General features: G+C 37.6%; 1 protein-coding gene across 2 annotated transcripts; it reads right to left on the bottom strand.

Annotated features, from left to right (window-relative positions):
- Positions 1–18,778: 18,778 nt before the first annotated feature.
- LOC149996479 (uncharacterized) lies at positions 18,779–20,671 on the bottom strand. 2 transcript variants are annotated; one of them, XR_016507424.1, is made up of 3 exons: positions 20,094–20,671; positions 19,860–19,955; positions 18,779–18,967 (listed from the first exon to the last, which is right to left on the bottom strand). XR_016507424.1 is itself a non-coding variant. In XM_090258359.1 (2 exons), the coding sequence occupies exon 2, from the start codon at positions 19,458–19,460 to the stop codon at positions 19,020–19,022; it is 441 nt and encodes a 146-aa protein (XP_090114485.1). In that variant the 5' UTR covers positions 19,461–19,955; positions 20,094–20,671; the 3' UTR covers positions 18,779–19,019. The 2 variants fall into 2 exon arrangements, 1 of the variants encoding a protein (XP_090114485.1); XM_090258359.1 differs by having other exon boundaries at positions 18,779–19,955.
- Positions 20,672–24,075: the final 3,404 nt, after the last annotated feature.

The raw sequence follows: 24,075 nt of genomic DNA, 5'->3' as shown, positions 1-24,075 counted from the left end.
CTGACCTCAGCTTCTGTGCTTATGGTGTCCCTAATGTTTCAAGTCACATAGTCAACTATTTTTATTTATTTATTCAAAGAAGGATCTTGACTTATGCTTCAAATGGCTTATTAAAATCAAGTAACCTTCGTGAGACGAACTCCAGACCTCTGGCCTCCAGAACTGTGAGAAAATAAACTTCTGCTGTTCTAAGTCAAAAAATAAAAAATAAATAAAAATTAAGTAACCTTCCAGTTACTAACTCTTTAAGTCCTCGAGATTTTACTAAGATGAAACCATCTCTTCTTGCATATTAGGATGTTAAATTATGTCTGATTTGACTCTTTTTCTTTTATTTGGTTGTGGAAGCAAAAAAAAATGTGTGATATTAGTGTTTAAACGTTGAGTTGCCCAGTGTTCATTGTTGTTGAATTCCAGCCACCTCCATGGAATAAACATGGTTGTCATTATATTTGAGGTTCATCAACATGAGGCCACCCAGACATGTGGGAGAATGTTTTCTATTACAGTGACCTGAAACCGAAGCTTTAACAAGAAGATTTTAATGGAATTCAAATAGGGCTCAGTCACACAGGCTGAGAAAATCCCCACAAAAGCCAAAAAGCAGATCCTTTTAGCAGCAATACTACTACTCAACTCAGTTCAACTCTCCATTGCACATGAATCATTTGTCATTCTGACAATTTTTGCACCAGCAATTGTGACTGTTCACCAGAGAGTCATATACACCAATGACTTATTTTGTCGGAGCTTTGGTCTCATGTCTTATTTGGATCATAATGAAATTGTGGAGGGAAATACACCCAAAATATCAGTGGGTACCAACTCAGGAAGGCAGTGCTAAAAAATGATTTGGCTCAGTGTGGACATTTTTATACCCTTCATTACTGTGAAGTCTGAACTCAAAGTATTACTCCAATAAGGCAAAACTTGTCCCTTCCTCTGTGTATAATAGATGATAGGAGAAGGACGAGTTTAGATATAATTTTTCTTTTTTTTCTCTCTCTCTCTCATATATAAAGATGCATGTGTATATATATGATACAGATATCTAAGTCATATACATATATATGTATATATATATACATATATATATATATATATCATAGTGAATCAGTAGACTTGCATTTTTATTGGCTTGTTCAATTTTGTAACTGAGCACCTTGGAATGCTTTGCACCATTTAATTACATGCTGGTAATTAAATAACTACATTCAGGGAGGAAAAAACACCACCAAGCAGATGTCATACACTCAAGGAATGTCATATTTGTTCTATAGATAAAACAAATTTATTAGTTTACAGTAGATTTATGTTTAGCACAATCTTTCCCATGCTTGTTTGTACCTTTTCTCCAAATCTACGTATTCAATGCCAGGAGTGCTTTTCTATTTTAATTCTAGGTGCCTCTTCCCAGTTGTTAGTAAAGAATCACCCATGTTCCCTTGTCCACAGCTTGGTAAGTGAAGACCTGAAATAAGCAGGTCACTTTTACAACCACCATTCAGCCATCGTTCCCTCTCTAATTCTGCAATTTGTAGTCTACACCTTTCAACACACAGAATCCTCTTACACCAATGGTTATGCAATAAATTCATTTAATTTATTCTTTCCAAGTTATTTTGCTCTGACTTTATTTTCAATATTTGAAATCCTGCCTTCTTTACATATATATTTTTGAGTACACTTTATTTTTTCATAGTTTTCATGAACAATCTTAGATGACAGGGACACTGCCTGCCTGTGTTAAAAAAAAACTAATTGATTGAATTTTCAAACATATTTTTTTATGATGCAGCAATAGCAATGTTGGCTGTGGCCAAGGTAAATGCTGTGATGCACAGCTGTGTTTATTCTTTGACAGAATACTTAAGCAATGTACAGTAGAATTGCATTAAGTTATGTTAATAATCACCTTGACCTAACACAGCAAGAACACATGTGTAGTTTATTTTTTAAATAAAATTAAGTACAACACAATTGTATTAGATATTGCTTTAGTACAAACCTAATTGTATTTTTGTGTTAATAGTTTTAATTGATGCAGTTACTTTTTTATATACAATAATAAGTGCCCTTAAGACTATATAAAAGGAATCCTCATTCCTACTTAAGAATTTAGTTACAAAGTTGGAAAATATTCTAGTCTAACATTTTATCAAAGAATCAATATATATTTTAGATTTTATACATATATTATTTGGTAGTGTCATAACACCAGAATATTTTAATGACTCAAACAACAGCAAAGAAAGGAGATATGTGAATTAAAGAATTTGCCAATGTGCTTTATATTTTCCAAAAATCAGTGGAGATAATTCTAATAACCAGCCCAGGTTACAGAGTGCAAAAACCCTAGAATGAAGAGTGGTAGTTTATGATGTTATGAGAATGTGTTAGAAGTTTCTCTGAAGGTCCTTCCTCATCTTCAATTCTTTGCCTTCCAAACAACCACTGTCTACAGAATGTGGTTTACTAATCAAAGTGCTCCCATAGACTCACCGCACACCACAACTTCACAGAAACAGGTAAGATTATTTATTTAGTTATTTCTCTTCTTCATGGTAATAATTGAGCATTCCTGTCTGTCTGTTTCGTATGGGCTTGGAATTACAAAGCAGCCAAATAATTTCAGGTCAAACTCCTGAGAGTAAGTTCTTGAACCCACCAAGGTGAGACATTCTTTAATTAGCAGTGACGGGAATAAAGTACAAATTATCCTTGTAGTTATGCTTTAAATTGGACGCCAACCTCTCACTGTCCAATGCAGCAAAATAATTATTTTTGTCAAATGCTAATTAGTAAGTTGTTAATGGAAATACTTATAAAAACATGGCTTGTACAAAGTTAAGCCAGATTTTAGTTTACATATCCTCAATTCATTTGTTCTAAAATTGTGTCAATATCCAGAAACTTCTCTAATGCCCTATATTTTTATTATCATAATCACTTTCAAAATAATCATTATCACATTTGCACAGACAACAAGGTCAGGCCATCTCATGATTACATAGACAAAGAGAAGACACAGTTGCAAAGAAGTAACTATATGGCAATGGAATCAAGGTCCCGTCTTTAATAGAATGACTGCAAATCCAAGGGCGAGGGTAATTTACTCAATTATACAACCTCAAACTTAAAAAAAAAGCAACAGAATAATGTTATATACATAAAAAGAAATAAAATTCCATTTTGAAAATGAGTTTGAATCAAAATGTAAATTATGTATCAGACATAGTCTTTATTATTTTGCTTAAGTGAATTGACTTTCACAGTTCAAGATTCTTACAGTGTGGAATTTACCCAGTAACTTCTGTCATGTGTATGTCTTGTGAATATCCATACTTTTTAAATACTAAGATAATGGGCTATATCAAAGCAAAAAAGCACTTCTTTGCCCTCTCAGGTAAGATGAGATATGGTTGTTTCTTAGGGCTTGTGAGGTATATACTAGCTGCAGTATTAAAGATTTAAAAACTGAAAAAAGTAATACATCAATGTGTCAACCCATAAAAAAGAAATTTAGAGGTGACCATTTAAGAGAAAATGGGTATATATCTACTACTCAAATTAATAAGTTTTAGCAGCTGAAGTTTAATAAATGTTTTTATATTATTTGGCATAACATATTATTAACCTTGGAGGACCTGAAGCATTGCCCATAATATAAAAAACCCACTTAAGTTATTTTCACTGGATAAGAAGCAGGAAACCATTGCATATGCTGAGACCAGAAAGTAAGATTGTAATCAAAACTTAGAAAGGTTTACTTGTCAAATATAATTTGTAGGACGGAGGAGACCAGAGAAAAACTCTGGGAAAAGCATGCAGTAAAGTCATGAGAGCTTAGACTAGTTGTGAAAACAAGAATAAAGGAGACATCAATAACTCTTTGGGCATCTTTACTGAGGAAGATTTTATTCAGAATACATGTAACTAGATCAAAGTAAAACAATGTCTTTATTGGCTTTGGTAAGAGGGTAATTCTGGTCTCATATGATGAGTTAAGATGTATTCCCTCATCTTCAATATTTTGTACATATTGAGAAGGTTTGGTGTTAATTCATCTTTAAATATCTGGTAGAATTTATCACTGAGGCCATTTAGTGCTGAGATTTTCTTTCTATTTTTAAAAATTAATTAATTAATTTTTTTTGGAGGGGGAAGCCGCTTGAGATTTTCTTTATTGGGAAGTTTCAATCTCCTTACTAAATATAAATCTATTCAGTTATTTTCTATTTTTTCCTGACTTAGTCTTGGTAGGTTGTGTTTTTTTTAGTAATTTACCCATTTCATGTAAGTTACCCAACTTGTAAATGAATAGTTTACAGCACTCTCTTATGATTTTTTTTTATTTCTGTAAAATCACTAATAATGTCCTCATTTTCACTTCTTATTTTAGTTATTTGAGTTTTTTTTTTCTTTTTCCTTAGTCAATTTAGCTAAAGATTTGTCAATTTTGTTGAACTTTTTGAAAAACCAACCCTTGGTTTCACTGGTTTTCTCTGTTGTTTATCCTCTGTTTATCTCTGCTGTAATCTATGTTAACATTAGAGCTATAAATTTTCTTCTTAGAACTGTTTTTGCTACATCCCATAAGTGTGGTATATTGGGTTTTCATTCTCCTTTGTCTCAAGATGCTCTCTCATTTCACTCATGAAGTATTTTTAGCCAATTGTTTGAGTTGTTTAATTTCCACTTATTTGTAGCTTTCTAGTTTTCCCTCTGATATTGGTTTCTAGTTTTATTCCATCATGGTCAGAAATGACAATTTGTATGAATTTAATCATTTTAAACCATTAACATTGTTTTTTGACCTAACATATAGTCTATCCTGGACAGTGTTCTATGTGCACAAGAAAAACGTGTATTATGCCATTTTTGGGTGGAGCATCCAGTATATATTTGTTAGGTTCAAGTGGTCTACAGTGTTCAAGTCCTCTATTTTCTTATGGAAATTCTATCTGTTTTTTTTATTCATTATTGTGAATGAGATTGTGAAGTCTTCTACTATTACTGCAATGTTATGTATTTCTCCTTAAATTCTGTCAATGTTTGCTTCCTATATTTTGGAGCTCTGATGTTTGTGATACATAAATGTTTATAATTCCTTTCTCTTGGTGAATTGATACTTCCATCAATATATAATGTACACTTTGTCTCTTGTAACAGTTTTATACTTTAACTATTTTTGTCTGATATTAATATAGCCACTCCTGCTCTCTCTGGGTTACTATTTGCATGAAATTTCTTTTTCCATCCTTGCTCTTTCAACCTATGTGTGCCTAGCTATAATGAGACTCTGGTAGACATGCATAGTTGGATTATGTCTTTATAACCATTCTATCAATCAATGTGTTTCGATTGGAGATTTTAATCCACTTGTCTTTAAAATACTTATCAATGGGTACTTATTTTTGACATTTTGTTATTTATTTATTTATTTTTGTAATAACTGTAGTCTTTCCCTCAGTACAGGTAATATTTTCAAAATTCTTTGCATGCCTTACAATTTTTGTTTAAGAAATGGACAACTACAATAACATATTGTAGCAACATCCTGGGCTCTGTTCCTTTTTTAAAATTTTGTTTTGCTTTTAATATTTTGCCTAGACTTAAGCTCTGGAATCTGCCTCCCACTCAGTGGCAGTGATGTTTCCTCTTAATTTTTGATATTTCCATTTTATTTTTTAGTCTGGCTCCCTAAGGCTTGCCCTGGGTCTGCATAGCTTAATGCTCGGCCAACGATTTAAGAAAACCTTAGGTTCACACACTTCAAGTCCATACGGCTGCCATTCCATGCAGTTAGCTCTCTGTGGTGTGAGGGGCACGTTCAATCTTGTGCCGGTTCCCACATCTCCCTTGCCTTTTACTTTTTGCTGGATTCTCTCAGGTCTCTTTCGCTCTTATATGTAGTTTCCCAGTCACCAAGGTACGCACAGAGACCTCGCCTCAGCACCTCGATGGCTTTCACCTTTCCAGGACCTTGCATTAATTTCTGCTGAACTGTATGTTTGCCACAGCGGGGACTTCAGTCTTCGGGTAGCACAGTTGCAGCTGTTTCCCAGTCATTTCCCGTTGAATTTGCTATTTAAAGCAGACAAAGCTACACCATGCCGCCCCTGCCCAAAACTGAGTTTACCACTCGGGCAGCAACACTGCTAGGATTTGGGGCCAGTTCTATGCTGTGAAAGCTGTAGTTCTTGTTAATCAAACTGGGGAGGAAGGAAGGGCCACAGAGCGCCGCTTTTCTCACATCTGAGCCTTTTCATTTTGTCTTCTTGGTTTGTCTCACTTTCCCCCATTAAAATGGCTCTTTTAAACCAGTTTTAAACTTTTTTTTTTTTTTTTTTTTTTTGCAAATAGGATTGGCTGGCAGTGCCTCCATAAGCAGCGATTGTCTTCTTTATCAATTTTTGAATAGTCTGAGATAGTTGTATTGTCCAGCCCACCGAAGTAAGTTAGATAAAACAATATCTCTATGGGTTGTGTTCTGTTTTGTTTCTTAATTCTCTTTTCATAAATTTTGTCCTGCATACCTCTGTCTTAAGCGGCATTTGGGGCTATTATATAAACCATAAATACTTACTGAACAATTGCTGTCTACTAATTGTGTGCAGGATTATATTTATATGGAGAAAGATGTGACACACTCCTTTAAATAGAATACCCTGCAAATTTCCTGAGAGAAATAATCTATTCAGTCCTTTTTCATATCTATTTAGTTTTTCTTTTTTGTATGACATCTTGTCTCTTCCTTGTGTTTCCAAATATTTTATCTTATTAAATATTATAAAAAGGCTTATAAACAAAATTGCAAAATTAGCTCATTGATTCTGTTCATGCATTGTTATTGAGGGTCATGTCCTAGTATTTGTCATGTAAATTGAAAGCTCATAATTGTCTGGGTTTTATGGGGCCCAAATCCCAGTTTTCAAGAGTTTGCTCTCCAGAGAGGGCATCTTTTTTCTTTTGCAACATACTATGGGACACTACCCATCTAGCACAAGTTAATTTAATGGTTTTGATTGTCTGTAAACACATAGGTAATATACTTTTGCCCTTTAAACCTATAGACTGGAAGGTCTCATTGAAAACTCTTACCCCTCAAACTTTTCTAGTGCTTAGAGTGAGCAAAGTAACCTTTGGACAGGGTCAAACCAATACTGTGTTCCAAACAAGTGTTTGCAAAGCTAATGGGAAACAGGCATTCGGACTACCAGGCTGAAAATTAAAGACATTTTTTAGAATTAGTATCACCATGCATAGCTAACAAATCACTTAGGTTTGTTTGTACCTATAGAAATTCCTTTCTTGGCTTATTAACACCAGTAAATTCTGTCCTTCTATTCATGTAATTATTTCCCTTCCCTTTCTCATGAAAAACCCCTTGCCTTGACTCCCTAACTGGAACACAGTTGGGGTTTCTGCCTGAATCAGTACTTCTCAAATAGCTGTTCTTTTGAATCTCAAATACTTGTTGCCTCTCACTTTGACCTTTTATTTTTAGGACAACAGAGTGACAGCTTTCTAGTTCATTTGCAGTTTTAATAAGAATGACATGTATTTTGCTGTATAACTTTGTCTCTGGGTTTGGAATAGTCAGTCATAAGAGTTTTAATCTTTATAGTTTAATAATTTTTAGTCAGCATATCTATGAAAAATGTAGCAAAAGCAGCAAATATCTCATTAGCACCTATTGAGATGACTGCAAGGTTTCAAGTATTCAAGTAGCGTAATATTTTTGTCAAGTAAGTGACAGCTGTTAGCACTTCCAGAGGAAAGGAGTCCCACTCCGCCAGGAGCAGCAGTCCCAGGTTTTCAGTCACTCTTTTTGGGCTTGCAAGAGAGACACAAGTCACACAGATTAGATGGAACAGACCTACTCCCAAACAGAAGAGGCAGCGCGACATCAACTTCAGCCGTAGGTGTCGAACCCCACAGCTGCAGGACTTCTCCCCAAACTGATGCAGGGTAATGGTCTGCATGCACCCTTTTCCTCTAGCAAGCAAAGGATTCCAACCCCTCCCCTGTGGGGTCCAAAAGACAGAGAGCTAGGGGCATGCCTGATGGCCATAGGATGCACACACTTAAGCAGAAGAGGAAGCATGGGAAGATAGTCACCAACAAGGCTGAGGGCCTTCTTGTCCACAAGGGTCAAAAGATCGCATGCAGGAAAGAAAGGAAATTGCCTTTTTCAACAGCATTCCAGGATTGAACCTCTGAGCATTGCTGAAAAATCCCAACTTGGTCATATTTATATATATATATATACATTCATGCCTATGTAAATTATATGTATTTATATATCTGTAATATATATTTTACATCTATATGCATACATATACATATGCATGCATTTGTTTTAATTTAGAGCTTTTTGATTATATTCATATCAAAATTATTTGATGTGTAGTTTTGTTTCTGGTACATATTGTACATTTAAATGTCTGAATTATGCCCAGTTTTATAATTGGAATTTTTTAAAGAATTTTTTATTGAATTTTTAATTTAAAAATAAATATATTCTTATTTTATCTAGTTAATAATGTAAATATAAATAAAATAAGTATAGTAATCTCACAGCCCTGGCTGGCAGCTCGGTTAGTTAGTGTTGATCCCTGGTCAGAACACATACAAGAATGAACCAATGAATGCATAAAAAGGTGGATGAATAAATCAATGCCTCTAGTTCTCTCTCTGTCCCTCTCTCTCAAAATCAATAAATTTATTTTTTAATTATGAAAGGGTAGTGATCTCTTCCCCCTCTCAAACTTTTCCCACTTTATTTCCACATTTTTATGTTTACATAAACACACAAATACTTTACATATTTACATTTTTGTGTTCAGGGATTGCTGATTTCATTTAAATGGGATCCATACTGCCCATGATTTACTTTCTTAAAATAAGAATATTGTATATATTGGATATGGTCTATATGAATTGATTTATTACATATTTTTGATAGTTACATAATATTCCACAATCTGGATGAACTGCACTTTATTTAAATTTTCCTCTAGTAGATGAATATTCACATAAGATTTATAAAGAATTTTTGTTTTATGTGTCCCTTAAAAAATAAACATATTTGTATATATAAATTATATGCAAGTATTTTCAAATTTATAAGTTAGCAAAGGGTGCTTATAGTATAATACATATTTCTTGAAAAATTTCCCAAAGGGTTCTTGTTCATATTACCATCATTTCTGCATTACATCTTATATATTTTGGGTAATATTATGGGTGAAAGAATAACATTATAGATTTAATTGTCATTTCTCAGACTGCTGATGAGGTTGATCACTTCTTCATGTGTTTATTTTCCATTGTATTTCCTTTTTTTGGTAATTGTTTTTTCTTTGAGTATATTATTAAATTACTTTCAGTTATCAATATATAGAAGCATAGTATTTTAAAAATAGTAACTAATTTTTGTCATTTAAGTTGCAAAAACATTCTGTATTTTGCTTTGTTTTTCGATATTATGAAGTTATGCTTTGACATAATTTTCTTAAATCACTTTATTGAAGTATAACTTACATATAGAAAAATGAACAAACCAGAAATGTACAGATTAATGACTTATTACAAAGTAAACAGAGCCACCTATATCAATAAATAGGACAATCCCAGCAGCCAAAGCACTCTTATTGCTCTAACTTATTAATTATGCCTTTCCTCATCCCTCACTGCTAACTTTATGTATTAGTTTGCCCATTATTAAAAATTATATATGTAGACATATTTTAAACTCATTATTATTTTATTGTTTGATATAACTATTTCTTTGTTTTACCAGGAGTGTCATTTTTGTATTGCTGTTCTTCTCTACATTATATCATTTTCCTTCTGCCTGAATAACTGCTTGTCATACTTCTATTAATTTATAACTGCTGATAATAAATTCCCTCATGTTTTGTGTGAAAATGTGCACTTATTTGACCTTCATTTAAAAAGGTATCTTCACTGAATATAAAATTTAAGTTGGCATTTTTTTTCAGTCTTTTGATAATATTCTTCCACTGTCTTACAACTTACACCATTTTCTTGAGATGTGAGCAGCTGCTATTTTTACTTCTCTGCCATTCGTTTGTCTTTACTGCTTCCATTAAGAACAAAAAATATGTTGTTCGTTTTCCCCCCAACAGTTTAACTTTAAATGTCTTGATGTGGTTTTCTTTTGACTCTTGCTTCATCTTTTTAGCAGTTTTTGAATCATTTTCTTAATGAGTTTCATAGACTTTATAAACTCTTCAAATATTGCACCTATTTCTTCTCCCTTCTATTCATTTGATACTGAAATCCCAAATTAGACCTTTTCAAATTATAATATGGTCTTGTGTTCTTTTCTCTATTTATTTTTGCTTCTTCATTTCTCAATGCTTTATTCTGGATATTTCCTTCTGATCTCTTCTTGATATAATCAGTTATTTCTTCATCTGTGTCTATTATAATGTTACCAAATCCAATAAAATCTTAATTTCAATTGCTGTATTCTTTAGATCTAGAATTTTCAATTGATTATTTTGACTTTTCTAGTTCATTGATGAAATTGTCCATATTTTCTTAATAATTTTATTAAAATTACTAACCATATTATTATATTGCTCTGTGCTTTGTAATAAATCTTAATCTTTTATGAATGAAAAAAGTTTTATAAACTATGTTATAAATTAAATTAATTATATTTTTACATGGGTACTTATTTCACTGTAACATTCTGATGATACTATTCCATGTTAGCCATTCACAATGGTTGATGTTAAATCTGTTTCTTTCTAGGTAATATGTATTTTTTAATCTGATATGTTGCATATATCTTTTTAATCCTTGATGTTTTGTCATATCACTATATGTGTTGGTATGACGATTTATTTTTATGTATTGTACTCAGTAATTTTAGTGTAATTTTCAGTTAAATAATTATTGATGTCTATAATAATGAAAAATTTTCTTCTATCTCTTAAATAGTTATATTTCCACTATTTCTTTCACAATGATTTTTTTCAACTCTTATAAGATGTTGCTCAGAATATCTCAATCTAGCCTCACAGTCACTGAATTTCTTTTCTGTTGGAAATTGTACTTGCATCTTTTTTTCTATATCTGATATCTCTTCACCTTTTTTCAAGTCTTGAACCTTGTATTTATTATTTTCCAATTCCTATATTTATATTGTTTTCTTATGTACCAATACCTGTTTTAGATCAGTTTATTTTTATTCAGTTTTTATATTCATTTCTTATAATTTTGAAATAAATGTAGTTCTTCCTTTTAGAAATTGGAGCATTCCAAATAAATATATTTTAAGTTCTACAATATTTTTCCATGAAGTGTGAATTGATGTTCAAATTTTGATTGTATGACTTTATAATTTTGTAATTTTTTAACATTATACATCTTTAAGAGTTTTAGGATATTGCAGCACGGTCATTTTAAGAGAGAAAATTGTTTTCCTTCCCTACTCATCCTCTCTCTCTTTCTGTAATTACAACCATTTGAATTGAGATTTATGGCCACCTCCATTTAAACCCAAGGACCTAATTCTAAACCTGGTCTTATAAAGGTCATTTAGGGCATCTAGTTGTAGTATTATTGAGAGATATCATATGTGGTCCTTGAGCCACTATACAGTTGGGTTAAGTTCCCAGGAAAAAAGCTTTGTCTTTGTAATTCCTGCTTCCCTAAACAGCAGTCTTAGGTTGGATGAATGTTTTTGAGTCAACTTCTCTTGAGTTAGAGAATTTCATTCCAATTTCTTAAGTTGTGCACCTGGCTCTGATATCCCATATTACATGCAGCCATTTATTCCCAACTGCTCTGTGTTGTTCAGACTTCCACCTACCACTGTCTGCTTCAAGAGCCAGAACTCAGAAAGTAGATGGATTTAGCCCCCACTCACCATTCAGCGGTTGTTTTGTATATGATCCATATAGATATTTATCTTGGTTTTGAACCAGGCTCTGTGTCTTCAGTTTTCTTGCTGATATGCTGCCTTTTATTCCTATGTGTCTAGAGCAGAGAATGATTATAGTGTAAAATTACTAGGTCATCTTGATCAGAAATCATCTTTTTCATCAGAGTGTTAAAGAATACCTTCAAGAATTTCAGTTCCGTTGTCTCATACACATGCACACACTTTGAATAGATGTGCCAGTTTATTTGTACACACATTTATATATTTATGCACACATGTGACATATATGTACATATATTAATCCATTTATTCATATACATGCACAGTTCACATATGTGTATACATATACACCAGTGTGTAATTTTCATTCTCTTCTCCACAGAAATGTATATCATCAGTAGTTTGAGTGTAGGAAAATCAAAGAGTTCTAATTTTATTTTCTGTTTGGATTAGTTTCTTACCAAAGTCCTGAAAGCGATCTTGGCCTTCTAATAATCCCCCGGATCTATTCTAGAGCCACATTGTCTGTCTCAAGGGAAGTTAGTACTTGAATTGGGATAAAGTCATCCTTATACCTGACAAGATAAGTGGAATATGTGTTTGAATGACATTGCAAATGGTACTCTTAAATTTTATTTTCAGTAAAATACCACTTAACATGTAAAGCAGATCTCTTTCCCTTCAAAATACATGACAGCCATTTACTAACGAATGCTTTTAAATCCACTGCCTGACCCTTAAGATATAACAAATTATAAATTCATAGCTTTGTTTTTTCTACATATACAGAGAAAAAGATGTAGGAATAGTAGGATTTAGTTCAGGAAAGTCAAAGTTTTATTAGAAAATTGTAAACAATTCCATTTGTTAAGCTGGCATTTTCTCTTTGCTGACCAATTGGAATCATAGAACAATTACTTAAGCCCCACTTAAAAAAACTGTACTATTATTTTTCTCCTCCTAGTGACAGGGGTTTATTTATACTATCTTATTCCAGAAGAGTAGTCAAGGAAAGTGAAGAAAAGGGGGATAGGAGGGCAAAAATAAAATAAAAATAAAGAGGACTTGTATTGCTTATGCTTATTTCTTTTGTTTTACCTTTCATAGAAGCAATTCCTTTCTTTCTTTAGAGACCTCTAGTTGGCATTAGTACATGTGGCTTGTTATGGTTAAATGCCCTTAGATAAACTCCTTTGATTGTACAAGCCACTCCCCAAATGTGTACACTATCATTCCGTTTGTCACATTTTGTTGCAGAGGCCAGATCTCTCCTTCTTATTTTGGTTTTTGGTTCTGGTACTCCAAAATGCATCTATTCCCTTCTTAGTCTCCATCTTTGACATACAGAGATTCTTCTGACCACATCCATCTATTTCTTAGCCCTTGTTCTGGAGGGAAATGGGCAGCTTTAGTGTATAAGGATGTTTGCTGGTGTTATTCATGTCTGTATACTAGAAATTCTGCATGTAACCCTACTGTCTCACAGCAATTTGCTCTGGGTAGTTGTGCCAGTTCTAAGAACACCAAACACTCCTGGGTCTTGTGAGAGTAATGAAGAGTAATGGGGAGGTTGAAATAGAAATTTGTGCCACTTGTCACATTTCTGACTCTTTAATTCTGTACCTGACCAGAGCCTGCAGGGCAATCATGTCCTCACGACTTCAACTTTCTATTTGGAGATAGCTGTGTGGTTTACTGTGTGTTCTAGTAAAGGCTACATGGCAGTCATATGATTTGGAACTATGCATTTAATTTATTTATCTTTGGGTGTCTCTTCCCTTGCCTCCTCCAGCAGGCACAGTACCTACCAGCGTAGGTAGAGAGTAATGAATAAATAAATGATGTCTCACGGAGGGATATGGAAGGGACAAATAGAGACAAAACTGGGAAGCAAAGACCTGTCAGAAATACCCCACAAAGGTTTGGCAGCATGTTCCATTCAACAGTAAGAGCCATGGTATTTTCTCCCAATGTGGAAAGATTCCAAGCTATCCATGAGCTACCACAAAGACTGCAAAGTGCTGGAACACATAAATTGTCCTGTTCCTGATGCTAGATGCGCAAGTCAGGTAACTCAGGGGCTGCATCATATGCTCTCATTAGAGACTGTATCTTTTATGAGTTAACACATCTCATCTTTTCTCATCACAGTTTATTATTTTCTAAAGCACTAACACATTAATGTTCCTGCAAAAGAATTGTGTTTCTTGTTATTACCTTTAAGTTCTTTCATTCGTCTGTGTCAGCAGCTGCAGCTAAAACTCCAAGATGCCTGATTCCAGGAGCAATTCCCAGGTCACAAAATGAGGAAGGCGCACTTGCGGTGTCAGGAAAAACTTGTTTAGTTAGAGTCTTATCTTGGTGCCCTGCTGCCCTTTTTAAACAAATGTATTGGATTTTTTTACTTTATTGCTGCTTCATAGCCCAATATCTAAAATAGACTTCTCTAATTTTGTGTGTGAAATAGTTTACTTAACAAACAATCCCATATTGCCTTTCACAGGCAAGGCTGTTAACCTGGATTATTGTACACAGAGAGAATGTCCCATGCAAAGCATTCACAGCTCCCTAGCTTTTAACCACCCCCACCACCTTCCTGCCGCGGTTCCACCAGGATCATGAATCGTGAGTAGGACAGTGAGCACACAGTGGTGAATAAAATTCAGCATGCTCTGTGAAAGTCGCATGCATTTCTGAAATGTGCTGCTTTAATTGAACAACATCTCCCTGCAACATGACTGGCACAGAGCATACTCCCAGTACAAACATTGCTTGTAGAATATCTCATTTAATTGTATTGCCAAGTTCAACAATCAAAGTTGTCGGCTGTTGCCCTTTGGTCCAGTTGATTTTTGGCCTTCCCTATTTATTAGCATAATTGTATGATTAATAGAGACAGTGACTTTTATCAGAAACATCAATAGTGGCAGAGCTAGAAATAGTTGTCTGGGTCTTCAGTAGTCATCGGGTTCTGGAAGGAGGAACGCTACAACGTTAGCATCCCTTATGTGGGAAGCTGGCCTCTCTATGACACTTGCCTAGGAAAGGATCTGCGTGCAGCTTAAAAAGACCCTAAGAAAGAGAGTAAAATTCTTACAGTGGTAACAGCTAAAGCCAGCTGCCCAATCTGGAAGGTTAACTAAAAGTGATGTACAACTGTATTGTGGAACCTTCTCAGCTCTTCTTTAAATCTCCAGTCTATGTCCATAAGACCATCTTTTCTTTTTTTCAGCTACAATTGTACTCTATTCCCATGAGTTTTGAGCTCACTGACTTCTGACAGCTACCTGTTGTTTGGTTTTTAAATGAGGCACCCCCTTTTCCTAAAAGAACTCAGTTCTATTGTTTAGGGCAGCCCAAAATTGTTCCCATACTTTCTGAAAGCTACCATGTCCAAGGTCCTTTTTCTTTCTTATGAATGTCTGTCTTGCCTTTAGTAATCTAGGTGGAAACTGCAACCCCTTCACTATTTTTTTTTTAAACTTGCTTCCATAACCTTAATGATGACTGAATTCTAAAGAGGACCACATCTTGGCAGGCATGGTTTACCACTAACTCTTCAGCTCCTCTCTTCCTTCCCCACCTCCGAGAACAACACGTTCTTACCTGTTACTCATGTAAAATATTTCTACTTCCTTTAACTTCTCTTGGAGTTTTACCACTTACACCAAACAGATAGGATAAGTCATTTTAAATATTTATTTTTCATGCAACTATAAATCTAGTCCTAAGGAATTATAGCAAACCCCTTGAAAATAATTTGTTAATTTGGAAGGGCTTATCTCTCTATGACTAATTTCTGTCTCCCCTCCTCTTAAGTTTGAGTTGACTCAAATATTGTCTATTTTTTAAGATTAGCTGGGCCAGAAAATATTAACAGGTGATGGAAGAAGAAGGAAGTCTTGCCATTTGTGAGAACATTGGTGGACTTTGAGGGCAGTATGCTAAGTGAAATAAGTCAGAAAGAGAAAGACAAATGTTATATGATATCACTTATATGTGGAATCTAAAATGAAAACAAAAGCAAAAAAAAAAAACCCAAAATGATAGATACAGAGAACAGACTGGTGGTTGTCAGAGGCAGGGTGTGTGTGGGGGAGGTGGTAAAATGGGTAAAGAAGGTCAAAAGATACAAACTTCAAGTTATAAAATAATAACTTCTGGGGATGTAATGTACAGCATGGTGACTACAGTTAATAACATTGCATTGTATATTTGATGGTTGCTAAGAGAGATCTTAAAAGTCATCATCACATGAAAAAAATTATAACTGTGTGGTGATGGATATTAACTAGACCTATTGTGGTGATCATTTTGCAATATTTACAACTGTGGAATCACTGTGTTGTATTCCTGGAACTAATATAATGTTTTATGTTAATTATATGTCATTAAAGGAAGGCAATGGAAATAGAAACGTTTTATTTGTTTACCTTGATGTATAACATGTTAGAAAATAAGTATAGTTAATTCAAAGAACAAGGAATTGGGAAAAACACTTTACTAAGTCCATCATTAAATTAATATTACCTGATTACAGCTAATACTTATAGGTTGGCTCTAATTCAAAATTATCTCTCTAGAACACAACACATTTCTGACATAATTGTCCCAATTCCAGAAGAGGTGACTTAATTTTCAATTTGGTTGTATTTAATATTCAAATTCATAATATGCTAGATTTAGAAATGGTGGACTTGAAAAGGATTGATCTTAAAATCATTGAGTAGAACACTCTCATATTACAAATGAAAAAAAAAATAGAGAGGAAATGCTGACTTGCCCCAGGCCACATAACCAGTCCCTGGTGGTGTCAGGGACTAGACCTTTGGTGTCCCGACTCTGAGGCCAGGACAATTCTACTATTCTATGCTTTGCTCCTTGGCCAGATACAATGACCCTGGGTAGTGATGGATGTGAATATATCTCTTAATGGGATGGAATACTATTTATACACATTTCCAAAAAGCTAGGATTACATTAATACAGGGTGCATAAATATGTGGAACTTAATTAATATATGATGTATAATCAATACATGGTATAATACTGAAGATTCAACTTCTCCCAACCCACTAGCTAAATGGCGCTGAGGAAGATGAGGTGAAATGTCTCTGGAAAGCTTGATGGAATGGCCACTACCTCAACCTTCATCTTATGTTTGGAATTGCTCTCAGGCTGGTATCTCATTCCTGGTGTGACCCTGGGTAAATCAAGTCTATGCTTAGTCTGACTTTCTTCATCTGCCAGAAAGGGATAATAGTCTTCCAGGGTTTGACTCTGCTCTAAAAAACATTACATTTATGAAAGAGCTATTTTGTGAGCAGGGTATGCAATCAAAGGCTCTTAGTTTTCCTCCTTTTCTCTCATTTGTCTTTGTAATTTTACTTGAATTATTAATCTACAATTATGTCATCTTTTCCTTTGTAGTTTTTCAAAATAAAACTGTTTTTACTTTTACTTCCCTTTGGGGACAGCAGTTATATTTAAATACTGTCACGGAAATGTAATTGGTTAAACTTTTTTTTAATTTTTCTTTCTTCTCTTTTTTAATGTGCATACTCATTTGTGATAGAACTGCCACATAGCTTGAAGAATAAGGAAAGCAGGGGGATGGTCGACGATTTTCCAGAAGACAGGTAATGCATATTTGGTAAGTTAATTCCAAGTTCACCTTCTCAGATGAAAAAGGACAAAACCCTCATTTACCAGGATTCTAAAGAGATCTTCAGGCAAGTCCCTAGCCAGCCCCACATTACTTTGCTTTGAAGCATTCCTTCCCCAGAGCTCGGTTTTCTTGACCAGGTCCCACAACTTTTATTGAGCTGCAAGAAGACTAGGGGAAGCAATCGGTTCCTTTCCCTGACATTCACATCTGGTGGCCCTCAGCACAGGCATGGCAAATGAGCTTATCCAAGAACCAATCTTCCTGCTTATCATACCCATTTTTCCTTGAAAGAAAGTGAGTTAGTGCAATTACCTCATCCAGAACAATTACCTTGCTCTAAGCTGTTTATTCTCCAGAGAAAGGTGTTTTGGGGAACAAATAGCACTCTGGCAATAAAGATGGATTTTTAAAAAGTGCTTGTATCAATATTGAGTGTGGACAGTGGGGAACTGTTGAGGAGGTTGTCTTTCTTTCTCGCTAAGACTGAGGTCAATCAGGCAAGAGGACGAACATGCTGACTAGCTGAGTTATGGCACCATTTGGGGGGCTGGATATTGTGAGAGAGGATTCTATGCCCTCACCTAGGAACCTAGGACTCAGAGTCAACTCCTCAGGTGTGTTCTTTGCTCTGAATCCATAAGGCCTAACCCGATGTCTCTTAAATTACTCCTCTGCAGAGGGGAGAATAAGAAGCAACCATGAGATACTTTGAAAAGCAGTTAAATAAAGAGTTGTCTAATCAAAACAACCCACACTTTAAAGAAAAGTCCTCTATGAAGGGCCCAGCATGAATTCCTTTCCCTGATACTTAGGTTAAAGGTAATTCCCAAGGCCTAGATTAAAACAAACGCAACAGGAGCCATCAGAAATGAGAGAACTTTCTGAAAATTTGAGGGATCCGGGAGTAATTAGGCTCATAGGCAAGGGAATTGGGTGGAAGGAGTAAAAACGAATATCGATCACATACCCCTTAGAGCACCTATGATTGTAATTCCCCACCATCTCTCTATTTATATACGTGCATATTTAGCATAATTGCAATAATGGATTTATTATACTATATGCTTTCCAACTTGGCATTTAAAATCTTTTATTATTATTATTATTTTTTTTTTGAATTTTTCAGTAGTGGTATCTGATCTGTAGTTAAAAAAAAAAAAAGAAGCAGTAGAGGCAAGAATGTGTAAGGGCTCAAAGTTTAATAAAACAGGTTTCGCGGAAGCAGCAGACTGTGACTTCGGCTGCCAAGATGTCCACATCCTCCTGCGCTGGGTTCGCCTCCAAGAGACCCGCCGGCTTTGCTCAAATCTTGAGGCTTGTGCTGGGCTCCGCGAGTTCGGAGCCGGACCATCTTCGGTTCTCCGGGAGCCCGGCTAATTTGCGGAGCGTGAAGAAACCTGGGGGCGCGCGCAGTCGCCGCGGGGCTCACCTGCGCCTCCCGCCCCTCGCGGCCAGCGGCCACCGCCCCTCCCGCCGCCCCGCCCAGGCCTGGCTCATTGGCTGCCGCTCGGAGGGGAGGAGACGGGGCGGCTGCGGGGGTCTCATTAGCGATGCGGGCTCGCTCCTCCGCTCCATAGTCCCTGACTCGGCCGCGGCGGGCGCTGGGGGCGACTTCGGCAGCAGCCCTGGCGGCAGCGGTAGCCCCGCCAGGGAGGCAATGGGGCCGCGCTCTTCCTCTGGGTGTCCAGCCAGCGGCGGATCCGAGCGCCCTGCCCGGCCGCTGTAGGGAGCGGCCGTGGAGCAGTGCCACTCGCTAGAGACTCCCGGGACCCACTCGCTCGGCCCCTGGCTCGCCGTGCCGCTCCCGGGCTCCCGAGCCCCCGGACGTGGAAGAGGAACCGTACTTGAGAGCGGGGCGCAGATCATGGGGAGAGCGCCCGCCGCAGGAGGATGCGCCGGAGGAGCGCGCCAGTGGCTCCCTTGGCTGGGGCTCTGCTTCTGGGCGGCGGGGGCTGCGGCTGCCCGAGGTAAGCGCTGGGCAGAGCGGGCACCGGGACAGGGGGCGAGGCGAGGGCGCTCCAGTAGGACCGAGAGAACCTACCCCTACGGCGTTGGCTTCCCAAGTTGAGCCGGCACCGCTCTGCGCACTGAGCCCCCGCTGGGTGGGAATCGGGCGGAGAACCTCCGAGGGGGCCACTGCCTCCCACCCCAAGTTTGCGATCAGCCGCAATCCTACAGGTTGCTGTGATGGGGTCCCTACGCTGAACTCCCCTCGCTTGCTCCATTTTCAAGCCCTCCCCAGTTGCTGCAGACTGGAGTACCCACGTCTTGCCTCCAAATCTCGCTGTCCTCTGCTTTCTCCACTTCCTTCCAAAGCGAGATCGTTCTTGGGCGGGCGCTCATAGTGCTGTCCGAGAGTTCCTAAAAAGAGTGGCCGGGGCGGGGGGTGGATGGCAGCCTCTGTGGGGTGGGCTGAGACGGACAGGGCATCTTTTCCCTTCTGGGAGCCGCACCTAGGCTGAAGTGCCCTGAGCTTGACACCCTTCGGGCGACACTCACCGGGGCTCCTAGGCAGCGCTGTGCTTTCTGTCGGGGAGGCTGTGCGGGTGCTGGGGAGAGCTGCGTGCACTGCCCGCGTGTAACTGCGCCTGCAGTGCAGGGCGCGGAGAAGCAGTTGGCCCGAGGCCGCTCACCCGGCGTGTCCTCTCCACACCCGGCGCCCACTCCACCTCGGGAGCTCGCGAGCGCGGGGCCCCACGGAGCAGCAGGGAAAACGTTGTTTTGCTTCCGATTTAGAAACGTAGACCCGGTTTTCCTGGATCCTCTGGACTCCAGCAGAGAGAAATTTTGCAACCGGTTTCAGCTCTCCCTTGAGCGAGAACGGGGAGCGTGAACTTATAGATAAATCCCGCCGACTTGTTTTGAAGATGATCAGAGGCGTTTTACACATAGCTTTAGTATTGTGGCTTTACATTTGAAATAATCCGGAAGCCGCTCCTTCCAGCCCTTCTTTACCTTTCTCTTTCCCCGTGTGGCATCCATTAGGCTTGGAATATGTAATCTCATTAAGTGATGTACCTGATGGTTGTCTGGTGAGAGGTGGCTCTGGTCCGACCAGCTCATCTCTGCTCTGCTGGCTGTCCTGAATATATTCTGAGTGGCTGCGAGACAGAAAAGGGTGGAAAGGATTGAGGATGATCACAAAAGAACCAATATAATCTCGTTTTTATAAAAGCTAACGGCGTGTTAAAAGCAGTCGTGCTGCCTGGAAAGAAGAATTTTAAAAAAGAAAAAAAAAAGTAGGTTGAGGCTTTCCGTTTTATGATCCTGTTCAGTGACTATTTGCATTTCATTTCCTGAAAAGTTTCTATTCCTTTCTTTTTTCTTTCCCTTCTTTCTTTTCTTTCTTTCTTTCTTCCTTTCCCTTCCTCCCTCTTTTCCTCCCTCCCTGCCTGCTTCAGTTTCCTTCCTTCCTTCCTTCCTTCCTTCCTTCCTTCCTTCCTTCCTTCCTTCCTTCCTTCCTTCCTTCCTAATGGAGCAGGCTTTTGAAAAAGCAGGAGAGGGTTGGAAATGAGCCTCAGTGCTTGCACACGCTGGAGGATGGTGGAGTGTGCTTCTTTTTTCCTTGCTGGAAGATGCACAAGCTTCAACCATTTCATTTACTACTGAGAATGCCTCCTTTGCAAAGGCAGCTCTGAGTTGTCTTTAATATACTGTTATGAGGAAAAGCAGGCCCTTTCTTTTCTTGGTGTTAATCTAAGTGCCTGAGTTACCACTTATTAGTTGATAATGGAATACCTGACAGTGACTGGCTCCATGTCCTGACCCCTTAGACTTCAGTTGGCATAGTTGTCTTGAAGCCAGCTCCAAACAAGAAGTGGGGACATGCCAAAAGCCTCTTGGATCGAATTTTGCTGGCTGTGAAACTAAGGCTAGCACCTCTTGTCTGCAAGCTGTTCTTTAGTCTCCTGGAAAACATACTGTACACTCTGCAGGCTTATTTACAACAAATGTGCTGCCCAGATCATAGTAATTTTGAGACACATGGAGGGGAGCACTAAATCTGACTGATATTTCCCTTGTAATATTTTACTTTCTGGGGCATGAAGCCCATTACCCTTAACATCTGTCAGAGATTCCTCAGTCAGCAGGCTGTGAAAAACTGTGAAGCCACGTGCACTTGGCTTTGGACCGGTGGGTGCAAATGGCATTTTCAGAACAAGAGCGCATGTTTCAATGTTACTTCATTTCTCCCAGCCCAGGAAGGTGGCCATTCATTAAAAGCAAGATCATGTGCGCTCCTGAGGCACGCTTGCCCAGAAGTCTTAACAGGCTCTCTCAGGTTGGCCCTCAGTTGTTCTTATTTATACAAGTAACTAATTTTTCCTCTGCAAGCCTCTTCATATTGATTAGAACCAAAGATAGTCTGCCTTTTCTATTTAGTTAACAGGATAGACAGAATTATGTCATTCACTCTGATGATAGAAGAATACTTAACAATTCAGTAGCATTTTCTTTATAATTATTCATCATTTATTTGTTTTTGTGATTCCACCAACTCCTTTTTTTTCTTTCCTTTCCCACACTTAATGTACAACTTTCTGAAGTTCAGAGGGGGGTTTGATGAGCTTTAAATATACTCAAAGAGGAAGATACTTGGGGTAATGGAGTGTCTGCAGAACTGGTAGTGGCCCAAATAGCAATGTTCTGTTTCCTTCCCTTGAAAGCATACTTACCCTTCAGATTTACGTATGTCCCTGACCAGTGGCATGCTCTAAGGAAGGCACTTTGGTGGCATGATGACTGTATATTTTAACACTTTCCAGCTGTAGGAAGGTTGTTTAAAAGTTATTTGTGACCTGCCAAGTGCTAATTGAATCCAAATCATGTTGTCATAGTGATTTGTTTTTGCTCTTTGTAAAAAGTACTGCTGTTAATCTGGTGATTCCTGTATTAGATGGTGTACATAAGCTAGCCTAGTCTAAAGACAGGGATGGAGTTAATACTAGACAGGCTGAGCCTTTGCACAATTTCTTGCTTTAAAAATTTTCCTGGACAATGAAATCTTCCTGATAATAACTAGTAATGCATTAAGTGCAAGAGAAGTACATGTTTGTTGTATAGGCGTAATAGGGTCATATGGTTATGCATACTTAAATGTATTTATCTACCTAGTTCCTACAGTTTTAAATTATAGTCATTTCTTCCATAATAAATGTTATCAGCCCACCCCTACTCATCCCCACTCCCTTTTCTCATTCCATCCTCTTTCCTCAAAAAACTGTCCTGGCCATGAGTAAAGAGTACTTCTCTTACAATTTCCTACTGGGCTTGTCTTTTTCTGACTCTTGGGTTGTGCTCTTAGCTTGAGCAGATCAGTGGTACCCTCTTTTCCTACCCTACAAAGTGTTACACTCAAGGAATCTCTTAAGTATCTATCTCGGTTCTTAAGAAGAGATGAACTGTTGCGACCTGGCTCTTTAATGGCACAGAGCTTGTCACCCTTTTTCTTAGTCTCACTATGACAAATAATAACATTGCCCCATCCTTCCTCACTAGCTGAATGGCCCTCCTGTGGGTCTGTGGTTCTTCAAGGGAAGGAGAACCTAGGGTGCCCACAAATGCTCTGTGAGCTCCCTCCGAACCTTATCCCTGAATCCGTCAGGTCCTTTTAGACCCTGCTGTATTCTTAGGGAAGCACTTTTCTCTCTCCTCAGTGACTTGTCAATGTGTTTTCTTACTGTCCTTCTACCAAATACAATATACACCTTAAAATGGTGCCAACTTTAAAGGCTTATCAATACATTGGTTTATCAGGAGATACTGAATACATCATACCTGTACTTTAGGACTTTTCTTCCTCTTTTAATATGGAGTCCAGAGACCCAGATCCCACGGATTAAAGTCTAATCCCAAAGACAGGTGTACAGAGAAAGGTTTATCCCATAACATCCAGGGTGTCCTCTCAGTGAATGGGCACACGTGTTCACAGAAAGCCCAGATGTGCCTTGCTTCTTGATTACACCTTCGCCATTCTGATTATCCTATACTCCAGGAAGTGTCTCTTGACCAGCTCTGTCATTTTCTTCCCTTCTGGCCTCCTTATCCCGGTGCCTTCGTGAACACAATGGAATAACCAATGGAAACTTTCCTCTGTCATTCTCAACTCAGATCAAGGCAAAGATCTGCTCACCCATTTACTTGCTACATGCCCAGTGTTGACATGAGAACTACCATCATATTGCTGCCACTTCTTATGTTATGCTTATGTTTAAGAGAGAATATTTTTGCAGGCTGATTTGAATATGAAAGAATAATAGTAATTATTGTATGTAGTGTGTGCCATTGATTGTTCTAAAAGCTTTAAACACATAAACTCATTTAATTCTTAAAATAACTCTGTAACATAAGTAACTTGTCTCTCATTTTTAAGGTAGGAACAGAAGGGCACACAAGGGTTAAATAACTTGGTCAAGGTCATGGAGTTAATATATGGAGAAGCCTGGATTTGAACCTACATAGTCCAACTCCAGAGCCTACA

The sequence above is a fragment of the Furipterus horrens genome, unplaced genomic scaffold (genome assembly GCF_987537825.1).
Source record: "Furipterus horrens unplaced genomic scaffold, mFurHor1.1.pri manual_scaffold_12, whole genome shotgun sequence".
Taxonomy (NCBI): Eukaryota; Metazoa; Chordata; class Mammalia; order Chiroptera; family Furipteridae; genus Furipterus; species Furipterus horrens.
The sequence above is the reverse complement of the archived record's forward strand: the minus strand, read 5'-3'. Positions and strand labels throughout refer to the sequence as shown.